This window comes from Dermochelys coriacea, chromosome 20 (genome assembly GCF_009764565.3).
Source record: "Dermochelys coriacea isolate rDerCor1 chromosome 20, rDerCor1.pri.v4, whole genome shotgun sequence".
NCBI classification, from domain to species: domain Eukaryota; kingdom Metazoa; phylum Chordata; order Testudines; family Dermochelyidae; genus Dermochelys; species Dermochelys coriacea.
This window is the reverse complement of record NC_050087.2, coordinates 8,151,464-8,169,423: the sequence shown is the minus strand read 5'-3', so window position 1 is coordinate 8,169,423 and position 17,960 is coordinate 8,151,464. Positions and strand designations below refer to the sequence as shown.

General features: G+C 60.8%; 1 protein-coding gene across 1 annotated transcript in view; it reads left to right on the top strand.

Moving 5' to 3' along the window:
• The first annotated feature begins 9,797 nt into the window (after positions 1–9,797).
• The window catches only part of ITGA5 (integrin subunit alpha 5), a 48,311-nt gene continuing 40,148 nt past the window's right edge, over positions 9,798–17,960 (top strand). The window contains exon 1 of the mRNA XM_038378858.2: positions 9,798–10,092. Within this exon, the coding sequence (XP_038234786.1) occupies positions 9,923–10,092 (170 nt within the window). The 5' untranslated portion in view covers positions 9,798–9,922. The remainder of the gene's footprint in view (positions 10,093–17,960) is intronic.

Sequence of the window (17,960 nt, the reverse complement as noted above, 5' to 3'; positions counted from 1 at the left end):
GAGCCCCAGCAGCTCCAGCCCAGAGGGAACACAGTAGGGGCTAGCCCCTGCCCCTCGGTAATAGGTCTCCTCCAGCAGCAGGCGAACAGCAACGGTGGGGACAGGCACCCGGGGTTAGCTGGGTGGATGTCTGCCCGGCAGGGGCTGATTTCAGGCAGGATTGTTTTCTCAGCCCTGGCTGGGCTGGGCATATCCCTGACATCCCCCTCCCTCTTCCCCTCCCTTCCGGGCACTGGCCACCCACTGACCAGCCCCCCCGGCCTCCGGTCAGGTACTTGTAGGTCACCCCCACAACCCCAGGGGGAGCAAGTCCTCAGAGGGGGTTGCCAAGCAGACCCCAATTTTTGATGGCCTGGCTCCCCAGGGCAGGTGTGCAACACACTGGCTAAGTGTGTCACATCCTCCTCTGGCTCACATAGAGGATAACAGCCTTTTACTGCTGCCCACCAATGGAGTCACTCCTTTACTAAATGCTAGAGGCCTTCACACATGCATCTCCCTGGAAGAGGGGAGTTGAGCCCTTTGGGCAACCTGGCCCCAGCGGATCTGCCCACAGTCCTGCAGGGGGTGGGGCTGGGGCAGGGCTGGGACCTGAACTCAGGTCTCCTGACCCCCAGCCCCATGCCTGAACCAGATGAGCATCTGTACAGCCCTGCCCGCCCCCCACCTCATAATCCCCTCACCCTCCACCTCCCCTACCCCCACCCCAACATCTCCCCTACCCCCACATCTCCTACCACCTGCACTTCCCCATCCCCTACACCCCATCTCCTACACCTACCCTACTCCCACATCTCCCCATCCCCACCCCTGCATCAGCACATCCCCATCCCCTACACCCCAACTCCTAAACCCCCCACTCCAGCACCCCCACATTTACATCTCCCCTACCCCACACATCTGCTACATCTCCTACCCCAACACCCCCCAAATCTCCTACCCCTCTGCCCCGCCCCACCCCATCTCCTATACCCCCATCCCAACAACCCCCAAATCTCCTACCCCTCGACCCCACTTCACCCCATCTCCTACACCCCCATCCCAACAAACCCCAAATCTCCTACCCCTCTGCCCTGCCCCACCCCCATTTCCTATCCCCCCCATCCCAAACTCCCACATATTTCCTACACCTCCCTCAGCACCCCCCCAACATTATTTGAGCAAGTTGGGATCTTTCTCCCTTATCCCCAGAATTCCCACTAGAGATGCCCTCCTGCCATTGACACTGCTCCAGGGCACAGTGGTACGGAAACATCTGCAAGACAGCCGAGCACTCAGGGCTCTCCCTGCAGCCCAGAGGCGTGGGCCAAATTCTCCCCTCCCCCACCAGGAACTTGTTCTGTTCACAGTCAGCCTTTTCCTGTCTGGTAATAGCTCAGCGCATCGCAGGCAGAGCCGGGCCCCTCCAGTTGCTGCAGCCCTGGCCCATGAGCAGCTGGAAAATCCCCATTGGTGGTGGCAGTACAGGGGCTATGGTACATGGCAGGGCCATGGTAATGCTGCCCAGCAGGGGGCTGCATGGTGACACACACAGCACCTCCCACTTGGCTGCAGGGGGAACAAGAAGGGGCAGGATGCAATCGCTGGCATGTGGCTGTGGTGGGCGCTGGGATCAGATCCCACTCCTGGGGGAGACATGGTGGAGGCCTTGTCCCCCCAGCAGGCAGGGCCGAGGACTGATGTCCCCTCCCCACTGCTGCACAGCGTGCGCAGAGCAGAGGTCCGGGCCTGCTCTGCCTGGGTGGCACCAAGACCCTGTAGGCTCAGCTGGGCTACACAAACTCCCCAACACACAGCTTGGGCGGCCCTGGGGCTGCCCGGCCAGGAACCCCCAGCCTGGAGGGGGTGGCCTGCTTGCCACAGCCAGGGCCCTGGCAGGAAAGAGGAGGAGCCCTGGTCTGGGGATGGCAATGAGTCCTGGGTGCTGTGTATGGGCCCAGCCTGGGGGCTCTGAGCAGGGGGTGGTGAGGGGAGGCCCCGAGACCAGGGGGCCAGCAAGGCACCCGGAAGCTTCTCCAGAGCCCAGTGAGGGGTGGTGCAGGAGGGCAGTACGGGGTGGGGGCCCTGAGCTGGGGGGCTGGGGGCAGTATGGGGCGGGGGGGCCTGGGCTGGCGGGCTGGGGGCAGTATGTGGCGGGGGCCCTGGGCTGGGGAAGCTCTCACTCTGTCCCTGAGCCAAGCCAGACGAACCCTGGGGCTGAGCTCCGGGCCAAGCTGTGAGAAAAGCCTTTGAACCCAGCAGGCGCCTGCTGATCAGAGACACTGATCTGGCCCTTTTGGGTCGGGAGACCCTGCCAGCCCATGAGAATGGACCCTGGGGTGGGTGTCACTGTGGAGGCCTGAACTCCCCCTGGTGGGGATGGAGCAGGGGGCATAGAAATGGAGGCTTGGGGGCGGGGAGGACTGGGGCATTTGAGGGGGAAGGATGGTACCATTTTAATTCGGCCCTAGAGCTCCCGCTGGGGAGCAGGGTTCAGGGGTCGCTCCACACAGCTCCCAGAAGCAGCGGCATGGCCCCTCTCCAGCTCCTATGTGTAGGGGCAGCCAGGGGCAGCCAGGGGCATCCGCTCTGCATGCTAGCCCTGCCACAAGCGCTGCTTCTGCAGCTCCCATTGGCTGGGAACTGCAGCCAATGGGAGCTGCAGGGGCGGTGCCTGCGGACAGGCAGCATACAGAGCCACCTGGCTGCACCTCCGTGTAGGAGCTGGAGAAGGGACATGCCTCTGCTTCTGGGAGCTGCTTGAGGTAAGCACCGCCTAGAGTCTGCGCCCCTGAGCCTTTTCCCGTGCCCCAACCCCAGCTCTGATCCCCACCCTCTCACCCCCTCGGTCCCAGCCCAGAGCACCCTCCTATACTCCATACTCCTTACCCCCAGCCCCACCCCAGAGTCCGCAGCCCCAGCCGGAGCCCTCTCCCTCCCCCCCCAAACCCCACGACCCCATCCTAGCCCAGAGCCCCCTCCCACACCCTGAACTCATTTCTGGCCCCACCCCAGAGCCTGCACCCCCAGCCTGAGCCCTCACCCCCTCCCGCCCCCAACCCCAATTCTGTGAGCATTCATGGCCTCCCATACAATTTCTATTCCCAAATGTGGCCCTCAGGCCAAAATGTTTGCCCGCCCCTTCTTCTACACTGAGCCAGGGCAATAAATCGAGATCCATATAAGGCCCCTGGTGCCTGCTATCCAAGGAACCCCTAGGCCTGCTGGGACCAGAGCATGGAAGAGCCACTGCCAATTGCTAATGATTAAGCCCAAAGAATGCATCCCTCCTGCTGGGGGCACGGGTACCCCCCAAAGTCCCCCCCGAGTTTCCCATGCTCTGAGCTCACATTCCCACCCCCACCCCCACTCAGTGTTGTCCTGGCTCCCAGCCTCCCCCCCCCGGCTCTAGCCCTGCTGAGCTGTGGTGCGGCTTGTGGGGATGGCGCTGGAGACTCTAACATGGTCCCAGTGAACTAAGTGCCAGGTGCCCAGACCCCTTTGATCTCCCCTCCTGGCCCCCTGAGCTGTGTGGCTGCGGGAGGCCCAGCTGCCTCCTTGCTCCCTCAGTGGGGCTTTGTTGAGGGCCCCCCCGTCACCCTGAGCACTGAGCAGTATTGATCGACCTGCTGCTTTCCCAAGCCCTGCACCCCCTGCCACTGCCTGGGCGCCGCTCCCACCCCCCCAGGCTGCCGGGCACCCTCAGCGCAGCCCTGCAGCATGGCAAGGGGCTTTGGTCCCAGGGGCAGCGAGCAAGGCCCCGTCTAGTGCCCTGGACGCAGAGTGCAGTCCCAACATGCTTCCCCGCACACCTTCCCTGTAGTACAGCACCCCCTACTGAGCCTCACCCCATTCCCTCCAGCACAGTGCCCCTTAGCACTGTGCTGGGGAATTGGGGTCAGCACTGACTGAGAGGGGAGAGTGCCCCCTGCTGAGCCCCCTCCCCACTCCCTGCAGCACAGCGCCCCCTGCTGAGGCCCCACCAACTCACTCCAGAACAGCACCCCTAGCCCTGTGTGGGGGCTGGCCCTATCTGCCGTGCCTGGAGGGCAGTGTGAGGTTCACCTGGGCTATTTTGGTTCCATGAAGTCATGGGACCGCGGCTGCTGCTGCTCTCTGGCATGGAGCGTTCCCTGCTCTGCAGCCCGGGCTCCCCCTTCCCGCCCCCAGATGTGTGCACAGAGCCCATTGCATCAGTGTCCCAGGAATGCAGCCAGCGGTGAGTAATTCCCCCAGTACCCCTCGCCCTCCGCAGCTGTGTGTCAGTGCCCCGAGGTCGCCAGGGGTCGCTGGCCCAGACATCCTCCCACAGCTAGGCCCCGTGGGGAGGGCGGTGCATGGGTCGCTCCCATGTGAGGGGAATGGGGGCAGGGGCTGGCTGTGGTCTGCCCCTTTCACCCCACTGTTTCCTCAGGAAGAAAAACCAAGCGGGTGAGTCTCCCTGGCTAGGCCATCTGGAGCAGGACAGGGGCAGTTTTATTTATTGTAGGGTCTTTTCCCCTGGCCCTCCAGGGAGCTGAGCCTGCCCACTTCTGGGCTTTGCCCTGAGTCCAAGTCCTTATTACCCACAGAACCGGCCTGAGACTGGCCATGTGTCCCTGAGCGGGCGCTTGCTGCTATAGCAACCCCCAGTAACACCTCAGCACAGGGGAGCCCAGGCTGTGACCCCCCAGCCCTTTTAACCCCTTGTGCACCAGCCCCACGGCCCTGCTTTGATTCCATTGTGCTGTGTGTCAGGTGCCATGACTAGCACCCTGTAGAGCTGAGCTCCCTGGGGCGTTGGCAAGGCTGGGGGGGACCCCTAATATGTGGCAGTCTGAGTCATTTCTAACTGAAATAGTGATGGCACCAATACACACACACACAGAAACACACAGGCCACTCACCACACACACTTTCACATCCTCTTGCCCACCGTTGCTGGTTGCTGAGAGATACATGTGCAAACAGAGACTCAGTTTCCTGCTGTGCCCATGGCACTGCCCTCCCATAACCCATGGGTGCCACAGCCTGCCCTCCTCCTGTATGGCACCAGCTGATTGGGCTGCCAGTCGAAATAGGCTGTTGGGGGGCAAGGCAGATAGAAGGGAATCAGCACCTTCTTCACCCAACAGTGAAACACAGACAGATAGAGTGATGGATGGATTGGGTAGGGTCTGTCCCTCCTGACGGGGACCCTGGCCTGGAGGTTTCTCTCTGCTCCAGTGCTCACCTCCCAAGTTGGTGCTGCTGCCTGGCGGGCTCCATGCCACCCTGATGCTGGGTTGATTTTCACTGGCAGCTGCTGCTTGGGCCCCTCGACACAGCACAGCCCCTCCAAGGGATTCCCAGCCCTCTGCTCCCCCCGGGCTACGTATCCCCTGGAACCAGCCCCTGCTCAGACAGACAGATGGACACATCTCCCATGGCCCAGAGTAATGCTGAGCAACTTCTAATGTAGGGGTGGGAGGAGACCCACGTGTTTGTGTCAGCCCTGGTCAGTCTGGGGTGGAGGGGAAGGTGGGATGGGCAGGACGCAGACATGATGAAAGGATGAGGGGAGGAGAGGGGCAGCTGGCAGTGAGATGGAGGGATGGAGGCAACGCCAGAGGGGTGAGGGATGAATGAAGCGAGGGGAGCTCCGAGCCAAGGATGGGAGCAGTGGCCTTTTGAGGTGGCTTTGCCCCCAATTCTGGGTGAGCTGGTTCCCTCCGCTCCCGCTGGGGCAGCTGTTGCATGGGGTGAATGGGGGGGGAGGTGAATGGGAGAAGGGGTACAGCCCCCTCCCAATTGAATTGCTTTTCTAGTTCAATCCTCCCTTCCCCAAACAGGGGGCATCCCAGAGAGGATCCAGCTGTGATAGGAAAAGCCCTGCAGCTGGCAGCCTGCCCTGCAACTGAGCACCCCATGACCCTCCGCCACCTGAGAGCCCCTTGTTGCCCCTCCCTTCCACCACCTGAGAGCCCTATGCCCATCCCCCCACTTGAGCCCCCTCCCCCACCTGAGAGCCCACTGCCACCCCTCCCCTTTCCTGCCACTGCCCCCTCCCAGCACACCCCTCACTGTTTGCCCTGCTGTCTGTGCTATGGTTGGATGTGCCCCAATAAACTGGGCCAAGAGGCTGATTCTGCTGCCAGGGGGTTCAAAACCTCATCGGCTGTCCCCTGCTTGTGGTGAGGCCCCTCGATTCTGCAGGGATCCCTGTGCCTGGCCCAGGTAGTGCCCCAACACATCCCCCCACATAAGTGCTGGAACTAGGGGTCCTGGCTTGAAGCGGTTTCCATCCTATACAGGATTTACAGTTTGGTTCAATAGCTCTCAGCCCCCAAATGTACAAATTGTTCCAGCTCCCCTGTCCCCCACCCATTATATCCCCCTGGCCGCCTCCTGGCAATTTATGATGCAGTGGGGATGTCATGCCCCTGTGTCGGCTGAGTACCCGTGCGTGGGCATGAACCTGACTGGGGAAGGAGGGCTCAGGAGGAGAAACAGATGGGCCTGAGGCGGGGAGGGGGCAGTACAGCTCCACCCCACTCTCGACCTGGAGACCATCATTGCACAGCCCTTCCCCTCCCCATGCCCACAAGACCACTCCTCAGCAGGCTTTGGGACTTGGCCTCTGCCCCAGCCACCTTCCCACCTGGGCTGTGGCACTGACTAGCCCCACCTTCCTAGCGCATAGCGCAGTGAGCGCCCCCTGCCTGTCTCTGTCAAACTATTTTCATGGCAGCTCCCTTGGTGCAGCTTGCCAAAGAGGCTGACAGCCTGGTTTGTTAGTGTAGGGTCGCCTGTGTGCACTGGGGCCCTGCGTGCTGGGTTGTTATTGTAGGGTCGCCTGTGTGCACTGGGGCCCTGCGTGCTGGGTTGTTATTGTAGGGTCGCCTGTGTGCACTGGGGCCCTGCGTGCTGGGTTGTTATTGTAGGGTCGCCTGTGTGCACTGGGGCTCTGCTTGTTGGGTTGTTATTGTAGGGTCGCCTGTGTGCACTGGGGCTCTGCTTGTTGGGTTGTTATTGTAGGGTCGCCTGTGTGCACTGGGGCTCTGCTTGTTGGGTTGTTATTGTAGGGTCACCTGTGTGCACTGGGGCCCTGCGTGCTGGGTTGTTATTGTAGGGTCGCCTGTGTGCACTGGGGCTCTGCTTGTTGGGTTGTTATTGTAGGGTCGCCTGTGTGCACTGGGGCTCTGCTTGTTGGGTTGTTATTGTAGGGTCACCTGTGTGCACTGGGGCCCTGCGTGCTGGGTTGTTATTGTAGGGTCGCCTGTGTGCACTGGGGCTCTGCTTGTTGGGTTGTTATTGTAGGGTCACCTGTGTGCAGTGGGGCCCTGCGTGCTGGTTGTTATTGTAGGGTTGTTATTGTAGGTCGCCTGTGTGCACTGGGGCCCTGCGTGCTGGGTTATTATTGTAAGGTTGTTATTGTAGGGTCGCCTGTGTGCTCTGTGGCCCTGCATGTTGGGTTGTTATTGTAGGGTCGCCTGTGTGCACTGGGGCCCTACGTGCTGGGTTGTTATTGTGGGGTTGCCTGTGGGGATTGGGGCGCTGCATGCTAGGTTGTTATTGTAGGGTTGTTATTGCAGGGTCACCTGTGTGCACTGGGGCCCTGCATGTTGGATTGTTATTGTAGGGTCGCCTGTGTGCACTGGGGCCCTGCGTGCTGGGTTGTTATTGTAGGGTCGCCTGTGTGCACTGGGGCCCTTCGTGCTGGGTTGTTATTGTAGGGTTGCCTGTGGGGATTGGGGCCCTGCGTGCTGGGTTGTTATTGTATGGTCGTCTGTGTGCACTGGGGCCCTACGTGCTGGGTTGTTATTGTAGGGTTGCCTGTGGGGACTGGAGGTGTCAGGCTGAGTGCCTGTGCCATTTCCCTTCTCCTTCTAACTCAGAACCGACTGGATTCCCCTGGAGTTTCCCTGCACTTGACATCACCTCTGTGCTGTGAGTGGAGACATTCCATCCCACTGGCTGTTCTGGGGGAGCCCAGAGGTGGGGCTCACCCGCCAGCCAGGAAGTCATGGGGAAATAACTTCTAGCACAAGATTTCTGGCACTTCCTGTTTCCGAGGGGCCAGGAAATAGCACAAAAGCAGCTTTGCTGCAGGCACGGCTCAGCCCCGCTGCCTCTGGCTCCCTGGCTTGTGGGATTTTGGGGAGTGCCAGGAAAGCCTGGGGTGCCTGCTCTGGGTTGTGGGTGCAAGTCAGAGCAGCTTCCAGTAGCCTGAGTTTGGGCCCATTTTTCACTCAGCCAGCTCCCCCTGGGACGGGTTGTCCTGCAGTAGGGGCTCACACTGGTCATCATGGGTCCCTGGGGAAGGAGCTCCCTGCCCTTCAGCCCCAGGAGAGCTCTCCAGGCTCCTGCCTTTGCTCCTTCTTCATGGGAACCAAGTGAAGCCAGGACAGGCTGCAGTTGCTGAATTCATCTGGACTAAGCTGGCAGGAACAACCCTACAATAACACACCAGTGTGTGTACAAGTGACCCTGTGATAACACACCCATCTGTACAAAAACAACCCTGCAGTAACACACCTGTGCCTGCACAAGTGGCCCAACAATAACACAGCAGGAACTGACTCTTGGGTTCTTGTCCCCAAGAGAAGTGTGGGGTTCAGCAGGGAGGGCAGAACACCAGGACTCCTGGGTTCTGTTCCCAGCTCCTATGTGCTGAGAATTCAAGCAATCACTGACATTAACTTTTGCATGTCTCCCCCTTTGTTCTCTTTCCTGTTTCACACCCTCCCTCCCTGGCTGTGAGGGCTAATTGCTGTTCTTGCCAGCCGTGGAGCCTCAGGGGGGTAGGGGCTGGAGGGCTGGGCTCCCTGCCCCACACTGACTCAGGCTGGGTGGAGTGGGATGTCAGTGGAAAGCTAGTGGGGTGGTGGAGGCCTGGCAAGCGCTAGCCTCAGGGCGTTTCTCACCCTGGCCTCCTGTACAGGGATATTGTGTGAGATTTCCAAGGCTTTTGCCTAAGCAAATGTTTTGCACATTGCAGGGTCACCTCTTTTCATGAACTCAGCTGGGCTGTAGCAGCTGGGACGTGCCCCCCCAGTGGCCATTCCAGGGGGGCTGGGAAGTGGAGAGGCCAGTGGGTGGGGAGCCAAGAGACCTGGTCTCTACCCTGCCTCTGGTATGTGCAGTGGAGGGTGTGTATGTGGCCCCCATGCTGCAGCAGTCTCTGGGCACTGCCCCAAACCCGCCGGGGCAGATCCTTAGCCGCATGCTACAGCTGGGAACTGAGGCCCAGAGAGATGCAGTGGCCTGCCCAGCGCATACAGGAGGCTGTTGTTTGCAGTGTTGCTGTAGCGGGCTGGTCCCAGGATCCGAGAGACAGGGTGGGGCACGTAATAGCTTTTGTTGGACCCACTTCTGCTGAGGCCAGAGGCCAGCCTTTGAGCTACCCAGGGCTCTTCCTCAGATCCCAAGGAGGCTGTCGCAAAGCCGAGAATCCAGCTCCCCTCTCCTGAGGCCCAGCCCTCTCAGGGCCTCAGTTTCCCTGTCTGTGACATAGGATAATGACCCCAGAGGAGCCATCAGGGATAGAATCAAAGCGCTTTTCCTCCTCTCTGCCTACTGCCAGCCTCTTCCTGCCTTCTGCACATTTGCGGGGAACAGCCCTGGGAGGGGCCCCGCTAGCTGCAGCTCCCCACAAGTGTGAGCTCCCCCTTTTGCTAATTGCACTTTCATAGAAACTCCCTATGGTTGAACTCCAGAGCGCAAAGCCGGACCCTTCCCGGCCCATCGCTGGGGTCCCGGGCCGGCCGGTGCCAGCGGTGTCGTGTTCTCCAAAACCGCCCCATCTCCGCGCGGCAAGATCCACCCCGCAGGCAGGGGGTGGGCGCAGCTGCTGCTGGTGACTCCTCCCTTTGGCGGGGTGGAAACGCCCTGCGGGCGCTTCCAGGAGGGGTCTCGGAGCCCTGCTCCCGCAAGGTCCTGCCTGCGCATCGGGAGCGGGGCAGCCAACGCGCCGGGCTCCGCCATGCCGCCCCCCGGGACCCTGCTGCCGCCGCCGCCGCCGCTGCTGCTGCTGCTCGTCCTGCAGCCCGCCCGCGCCTTCAACCTGGACGTGGCCGAGCCGGCGCTGTTCAGCGGAGCCCCGGGCAGCCTCTTCGGCTTCGCCGTGGATTTTTACCTCCCGGAGCCCCAGAGGTGGGTGAGCCAGCGGCGGGGCCGCGGCCGGGGCCGCTCCCCCGCGGGCTTCGGAGTCTTGGCACCTTGTTGAAGAACAAATTGTATCAAAGGGTCGCGGGGGGGTTCACGTCCCCTTGCTAGCCCGGGGCGGGGGAAGTGGGGGGGGTTCTGGCCCCCTGCTGGGGTGGGGGGTTCACGGCCCCCTGTTATCCCCGGGGGAGGGGGCGTTTGCTCCTAGCCCAGCGCTGACTTCCCGGGCTCTGCTCCCAGTCCCCCTGGCAGGGCCCCGCCGCTCTCCGCCGGTCTGGGCACGCGGCTTCGGCACAGTTCCCCGTCCCGGCCCGCTCCTCTGAGCCCCGGCCGCGGCGCTCTGGTTCTGCCGTGCCCCGGAGCCCCCCGCCCGTATGCCTCGCGTTCCCGGGCCCGCACCCGTTCGCGGGATCCCCGCACCCGCACGGGGAGGACGCGCGTGGGGACCCGGGGCCGGGCGGGCGACGCTGCAGCCCGAGCCCCGCGCTCCGGTGGGATTCCCCACCCCCGGCCCCGCACAGAACAGGCTGGGAACGGAGCGTTTCCTGTAATCGGAGCCGGGGATCGGCTCCTTCCCTTGTAACTCGGAGCAGGCGGAATTCCAGCGCTGGAGGCGCTTTCTCCTGGCGGCGCAGGAACCGGTGGGGGGGACTCCCTGGGAGAGGGCAGCTGGGCGGAACACTGCGGGGCTGGGGAGGTTATTCCTGCCCCCCCGCCTCCCCAGGGGGCAGCCCCGAGTGGGGCACAGGAACTGCGAACACTTGGGGGGGCGGCAGGAGTCCCTGGCGAGCTACTAACACGGAGCGATGTGGGGGGGCTGGAGGTGGCGTCTCCCGGACCAGGGCTGAACAGCCCTTGCATTTCCCCATCCCCCTCCTGAACTGGCCCGTGGCCCACGCCCATCAGGGTGAGGACGAATCTGCCTCCCCCGAGGTCCTGGTGGGTTGGGTGCAGAAGAAGCAACCAAGGACGGAATGTGCCAGGGATCGGGACCCTCATGCCAGTGAACGTGGCAGGGTTGAGGGCAGGCCCCCTCCAGACTCAGGCGACTCCGGTTCATAGCTCTGTGTAATCAGGGGTGGGGGAGTGGGTGACACTGGGTGTCTTGACACGGAGCCCGGTGAGGTGAGCCACGGCCAGAGCAGTGTTCCCAGGCTCAGGGTGTTTGGGTTTGTCTACAGGGGCACTTTACAGGTGCTGCAACTTTCTCGCTCGGGGGTGTGAAAAAACACCCCCCCAGCACTGCAAGTTTCAACGCTGTTAAATGCCAGTGTAGACAGTGCCCTAGCACTGCTAGCTACACCCCTCGTAGAGGTGTTTTTTTCAGAGCTCTCCCCAGCACTGTGCTGTGACTACACACATTAAAGCGCCGATTCAGCAGTGCTTTAACATTGCCACTGTAGACTAGCCCTTAGTTGGTTCTGACTAGAACCCAATAGTCCTGGCTCCCAGCCCCGCCACTCAAACCAGTAGACCTGTCCTTCTCCAGAGACAAGAATAGAACCCAGGGGTCCTGCCTCACAGCTTGGCTGCTTGAACCCCAAGACCCCACTCCCCTCCCAGAACTGGGGATAGAACCCAGGAGTCCTGATTCTGAACCCCACTCGGTCCCTCAGGGACACAGAATTCCCAGATGCTGCTCCTGGGAATGCCACTTACCAAAGCCCTTCTCATCCCCTGCCCTGGCAGCGCTGGGTGGGTATGGGGCCTGGTGGCTCTGATCCAGTGGGGAGGGTGGAGTTGGGGAGAGCAGTGTCCCATGGCCTGTGGCAGACAGCCAGCCCAGTGAGCTTTCTCGTGGAGATGCCCCTCATGAGTGTGCTCTGTTTCATTCACGATCCCTACTTGCTCCCAGCACCAGTCAGGCTGAGCTTGTTAAAGCCCCAGCACGGATGTGCCACGGGGCAGCTGAGGGGGTAAAGCCCAACTAAGAGGCAGCTGTTGCCATTGATCCTATTGGCCTAACCACCCTGTTCCTCCCCCGCCCCATATCTGTTGGCCAGGAAAGTGCCTCCAGTCCCTGGTATCACTGAGCTGATTGGCCTGAGGGTCTGCCATGTCAAGCCCTGCGGGCTCATCCCCTGCAACAGGGGTTGGGGGTATAAGAGCCACTTCCCCTCTACTGGGTTGTTAACCCTTTCAGCTGCCAAGCAGACTGCTTAGAACCCACAGTGCGATTACTAGGGCATGTTGGGACACAAGGTGCAGACCTCAGGGTGCTGTCGGGGTGAATAGCAGTCTAGCCTCCATTGTCTTCAGTCAAAATCCCAGCTGGCAGGTGTGCTGGCTATTGTGCTCTACCCCAGAGGTGGCTGCATTAGAATGGTGCTGGGTGGGTCCCTTTTGGGGGGAAAGTGTTTATAGACCTGTTGGGCCATGCCCCAGCATTCTGTGATGTGAGAGCAGCCCCCAACGTGACCTGAAACTGCAGGCTGCTGTGCACCTAACTCCCTGTCTGCTCATTGGGTCAGAGAGAGGGCCCAACCCAACACCCCAGCTCTGAAACAGCCTGAGGGCCACATCTGGGTATAGAAATTGTATGGCGCTGCATGAATACTCATGGTTCCCAGCCAATGAGATCTGCAGGGGCAGCACTTGGGGCAGGGGCAGTGTGCAGAGCCCTCTGGCTGCCCCTACACATAGGAGCTGGAGGGGGGACATGCCTCTGCTTCTGGGAGCCACGCGGAGCAACGACACATGCGGAGCAAGACAAACCCCCAACCATGCTTCCTGGCGAGAGCTTGAGAGCCAGATTAAAATGTCTGAAGGGCCGGATGCGGCCCCCAGGCTGTAGTTTGCCCACCCCTGGTCTAGTGGGTTAGAGCAGAGGGCTGGAATCAGGATGCCTGGGTTTGGGTTTGGGTTTGGGTTCTGGCTCGGGGGAATGGGATGTGGTGGGTAGGTTAGAGCAGGGGGTCTGGGAGTCAGGATGCCAGGGTTCTGTCCCCAGCTCAGCTTCTAACTCACTGTGTAAATCATTCTTCTGTTTTCCTCCTCTGTGCAGTGGGGTTATTGGTACTGACTGAGATAGGGGGATAGCTGATTATGAGGCTGTATTCCACCTCCTGGGTGATGCACTTTGGGTGGCGAGCGGGTTCATGCTGTCATCCTGAGGTCTGGTTTGTGGATTCCAGGGTTCTGTGTTTTATTTGGATGGGTCTCATGTCCGGTGCCGCCAGTTCTCCACCCTCTTCACACGCAGTGCCACTGATTTCCCAACCCTCTTGCAGCCAAATCAGTGCATCCTGTAATGAAATGTCACTGATTTCCTTTCCTCGCTCAATACGTCATCTCTTTCTTGGCCTGGACGTCCTGGTCCCTCGTGCAGCACAGATCTGGGCACCACCTGATACAGGGAAGGCAAAACTTTCACCTGGCTTGCTATTTTCCCCTCCTCCTGTTGAAGGGGCTGGCACAGGCTGCCCGTGGCACTGGGTCTGGGGGAGAGTTTGGGGCTGGAAGCAATTGGCGCTGGGATGCTCTGTCCAGGGGGCTGGTTTCCAGAGGGGGGGACGTCTCTGGTAGCATTTCTGCTTCACCGCCCTGGGTAATTATCTCACTTTATAGAAGAGGACACTGAATCACAGAGCTGGGAAGTGACTCGCTCAGGGTTACACAGCAAGGCAGAGCTGGGAATAGAACCCACGAGTCCTGACTTCCAGTCCCGCCCTGCTCTAACTGTAGAGCTCGCTGCAGAAAGCAGCAACTAGCTCTGTGAGGCCTCAGCAGCTCTGCCGGGGGAGGGTCTCTGCATGGGGACCCCAGGAAGAGGCTTTGTCAGGCTTAGCTTCAGCAGACGTTAGTGCTCTTGACAGCAAGGAACAGATTTCACAAGGTTGGTCTGCTGGATTGGGTGTGGGGCTGGGAGGCAGAACTCCTGGGTTCTATCCCCTGCTCTGCCAATGACCTCCTGTGTGACTCCATGCCTCAGTTTCCCCATCTATTTCAGGGGGAAAATGGCACTGCCCAGTGCAATGACATTGTGGCCTCCCAGCCTTGCTGTCTTTCCTGTGTTCCCTGGGGTGGTGGCAGCAAGCTATGCACCCTGCCCCCTTGGAATGGGGGGCCATCAGCTGGCTATGCCCACAGCTCCCTGCTACAGTAAGGGGCTGCCCACTTAGCACAGCTCTGGGCATCAAAGGGTTAAATACACAACTGGAGCCATTAGTTTATTGCCCAAGAGCTCTGCCTGGCCATGGGCCAGTCCATGCCAGTCAGATTTCATAATCCATGTGACCATCCAGCCTGACCTGCACAGCATAGGCCGCAGGACTGCGCTGGGCTAGCTCCTGCTTGAGCTCGTCCAAAGGACTTAAAATGGCCAGGGATGGAGAATCCACCACAACCCTCAGTAAACTGTTCCGATGGTTAACGCCCCTCCCTGTTACCCATTCACATCTTATTGCCAGTCTGAGCTGATCTGGCTTCAGCGGCCAGTCACTGGCATGGGTTAGACTTTCTTTGCTAGGTTGCAGAGCCCATTGTCATAGGGACTGTCAGCCCTGAACCTTCTCTTTGCTACACTCACTACACTGAGCTCCCAGAGCTTCTCGCTATTGGGCCCTAGAGGTGCACCAGAAAGAGGCCCTTGTCCAGGCTCCCGGGGTGGGGGTGGGGGCAGGGTCTGGGAACCTGACAGGCAGGCAAGGCGGGGGCAGGACCTGGGTGCAGGACCCAGCTGCAGGCTGGGTGGGGGCTCTCCCTGATCTTCCAACCGAGAGCATCCCGTATCTCAGCCAATCTCTGCTCTGGTGTTCACACCCCTCCCTTGGGGGGGAGGTGAGGGCTTCTTGACTTACCATAGCCCCCAGCAGAGCCTATTCTGATCCTCACTCTTGACACTGAATCACTCACAGCATAGGCAAGTCCCTGCCACTCTCTGCCTCAGTTTCTCCTCTGAAGTAGGACTGATAACCCTCACCCGCCCCTTCCCTGATGGGCTGGGGGATTTATGAGAGCTGGAAGATCACTGTGAACACAAGACTCACCAGACACCCTCAGAGCATCACAGAAACGGTGGTGCACACACCCCTCCTCTCAGCCCGTGGCATGGGACCAATACCCCATCTTTCCCTCCTTGCTAGACTATCGGTCTAGCTGGCTTCTCTGCCTCTTCCACTGCTCCAGGTCTTGCCGCCTATTAACTCATTCACACCCAGGCCCAGATCCCGTCCCTAGCAGTACAGGGGAAGTATCTACACAAAGCTGAGAGAAAGCAGCCAGAGAATGCTTCGTGGGCTGACAACAGTCCTCGGGGGTGCCAGCAGCTCAGCAGAGGGTGGGAAGCCCCAGAGGGCAAATGACCAGCCAAGCCCTGGGCCGAGGGTCTAGATCCCATGTGGGGCAGCTTAGAGCAGCTGGGCTGTGGGAACAGTGTGTTGGGTAGTGGGATCCCAGACAGCGCCCATCCTGACCCCAGAGCAAATCCTACACACTCACCTGCCCCCTGGAACACCAGGAGGTTTGTGACCCCAGAAAGCTCCTGTGTGACATCCCCCTGAGCAATTTGACAACCCCCCACCCCAGACCTAAGGGAGGGAGCTGGTGTTGGCTCATTCAGCCTCAGGGTTGTGGCTGCCAGGCCCTGCCCCTGCCCCCCACCCCTACCCCTTGGCTGTGCCCAGTGGGGTGGGCTCCTGACCCATGATTGCTGGGCTTTGCTGCACGGAGCAGGCTGTGATGTCTAGGGATGGGCCTGCTGATTCCCATGGCAGAGTGGCATACGGGGGTGGAAAGAGCTGACCAGGATGCAGCCATCAGGGCCTTGCCTGGATTTAGGAAAAGTCTGGCTTGCAGTGTTCAGATATGCCCGTGTGTGCAGCAGCCTGGCGCGGCACCGCTCCGTCCTAGGCTGGGATTCTCCCTTAGTCCAGCTCTCGGGACTGGGGCTTTCAGAGCAGGGAGATCCTGGTTCTCTCCCTGCTGCCCTCAGGAATCGCTGAGCGGCCAGGACTGCCCATGGCACGGCTCCCCTGTGCAATCCCTTTCCTGTCTGTCTCTCCCTTTTCCCGTCTCTGCGCACTCTGGCTGGCAGCAGAAGCCGCGCAGTGAGTCAGGCAGTTCCCGGAGCCCTGGCTCCCAGCCGGCCCAAACCACGGAGCAGGAGCAATGTGTGAGCGAGTGCTGCTTTCCCAGGAGAATCCCAGCCCGGATGCCGCACAGCCTCTGCTCTGAATCAGCTGACCCAGTCCCCAGCTGGGACCTTGTGGGTTAGCAGCTGAGCGTAACCCCGAGCCTTCTTCCAGGGGGGCTGGCAGGCGGCCAACCGGCTCTCCCCATCTCCAGGGGCCAGCAGGTAAACCCCCTCTGTCCGGAGGCACGCTGTGCTGGGGAGGAGCAGGCTGCCATCGGCTGGGCACCATGCAGGGCAGCAAGGCATGATGATGCCAGAGTATATGAAGCTGCCTGGGAGAGAGCGGAGAGGCCAGCACTGGCTATGGGGGCTCTATGGTCCATGGAGAGAGACGGGGGCTCTCCAGCCAGGAGCTGAGGGGCTGGCAGTAGGACTTGGAGCAGTGGAAGAGGCAGAGAGGCCAGCTGGACAGGACTGATAAATAGTGTAGCAAGGAAGGGAAGCTGGGGTAGTAGCCCCACCCCTCGGGGAGCCGCCTGACAGGAGGGGTGTGCATGCAGTTGCTGTGATGCTCTGAGGGTGTCTAGCGTGTCTTGTGTTCATAGTAATCTTCCAGCTCTCAGGAATCCCCTAGCCCATCAGGGAAGGGGAGGGTGAGGGTTATCAGCCCTACTTCAGAAGGGAAACTGAGGCAGAGAGTGGCAGGGACTTGCCCATGCTGTGAATGATTCAGTGTCAAGAGTCAGGATCAGAACCCAGGAGTCCTAACACCCACCTCCACCATCCTGCACTAATCCACCAGTCCTCTCTGAACTCTCCACAAATGGGAGATCAGGCCCAAACCAGAACCATGGTTCTGGTCCTGGATCACCTTTAAGCTGGGATCTCAGTCTCCATGATGGGCACCTCCCAAGGTGCTGAGTCTGGTTGGGCTGGGGATCCCCGTGTTTCAGCATGATTGGCGCGGGTTCTGGTTGGTCCCATTCCAGGCAGCTGAAGCCTGGATCCTGGGCTTTGGTTTGGGCTGTGGGACAGCCCTGGGCTCCTAAAGAGCCCCACGGTGAGGACATGACACTTGTTAGCAGGGGGCATGAGCTGGCGGGCAGAGAAAAGCGGGCCTGGGTAAGAGTCCAGATGGGGAGTGTAACATTCCCCACCCCTCAAGCTGCAGCATGGGAGCCCAGTCTGGTGCCCATGGGCCGGCTGTAGGGTCCAGGCCCTGGAACTCTGCTCCCCAAACTCAAATGTGCTACATAATCTGGGCCTGAGCCCCCGACCCCCTTCATCTGTGGGTGCTGGGGGGGGAAGCTCTGTCTCTTGCCCCTATGGTTCCCGTGCCCCCCAGTCCAGGGATCCTGCCTCTTGCCCCTTCCCACATTCCCAGTCTCTTGGGGCAGATTCCCCCTACCCCCTTGGCCTGTCCCTCTCCCACCAGCCCCTGGAGCGGGGTGGGGGGGCCAGCAGGAGCTTGGGCTGCCTTTGTTCTCCAGGCTAGCTCATTCCCAGGGGGTGGGGGAGGGGGCTCCAAGGAAAGAAACAACAGGTGCCCCCTCCCCCTTCAGAGACATGAGAGCTCAGTCGGGCCTTTGATGGCCTAGACCCCCCGGCCCCCCTGCTGTGCCCAGCCTCTGCTCTGCTGGAGCTCCTGCCTTGGCCAAGCCTCCAGGGCCTTCCCCTCCTTCCCCAGCCAGGCAGGCTCAGCCCAGCTCCCCGGGCCAGGGAGCTGGGGGGACAGACTCCCCAAACCCCTGCCTGTCCTGGACCGGGTTCTTGGGCCACTGCG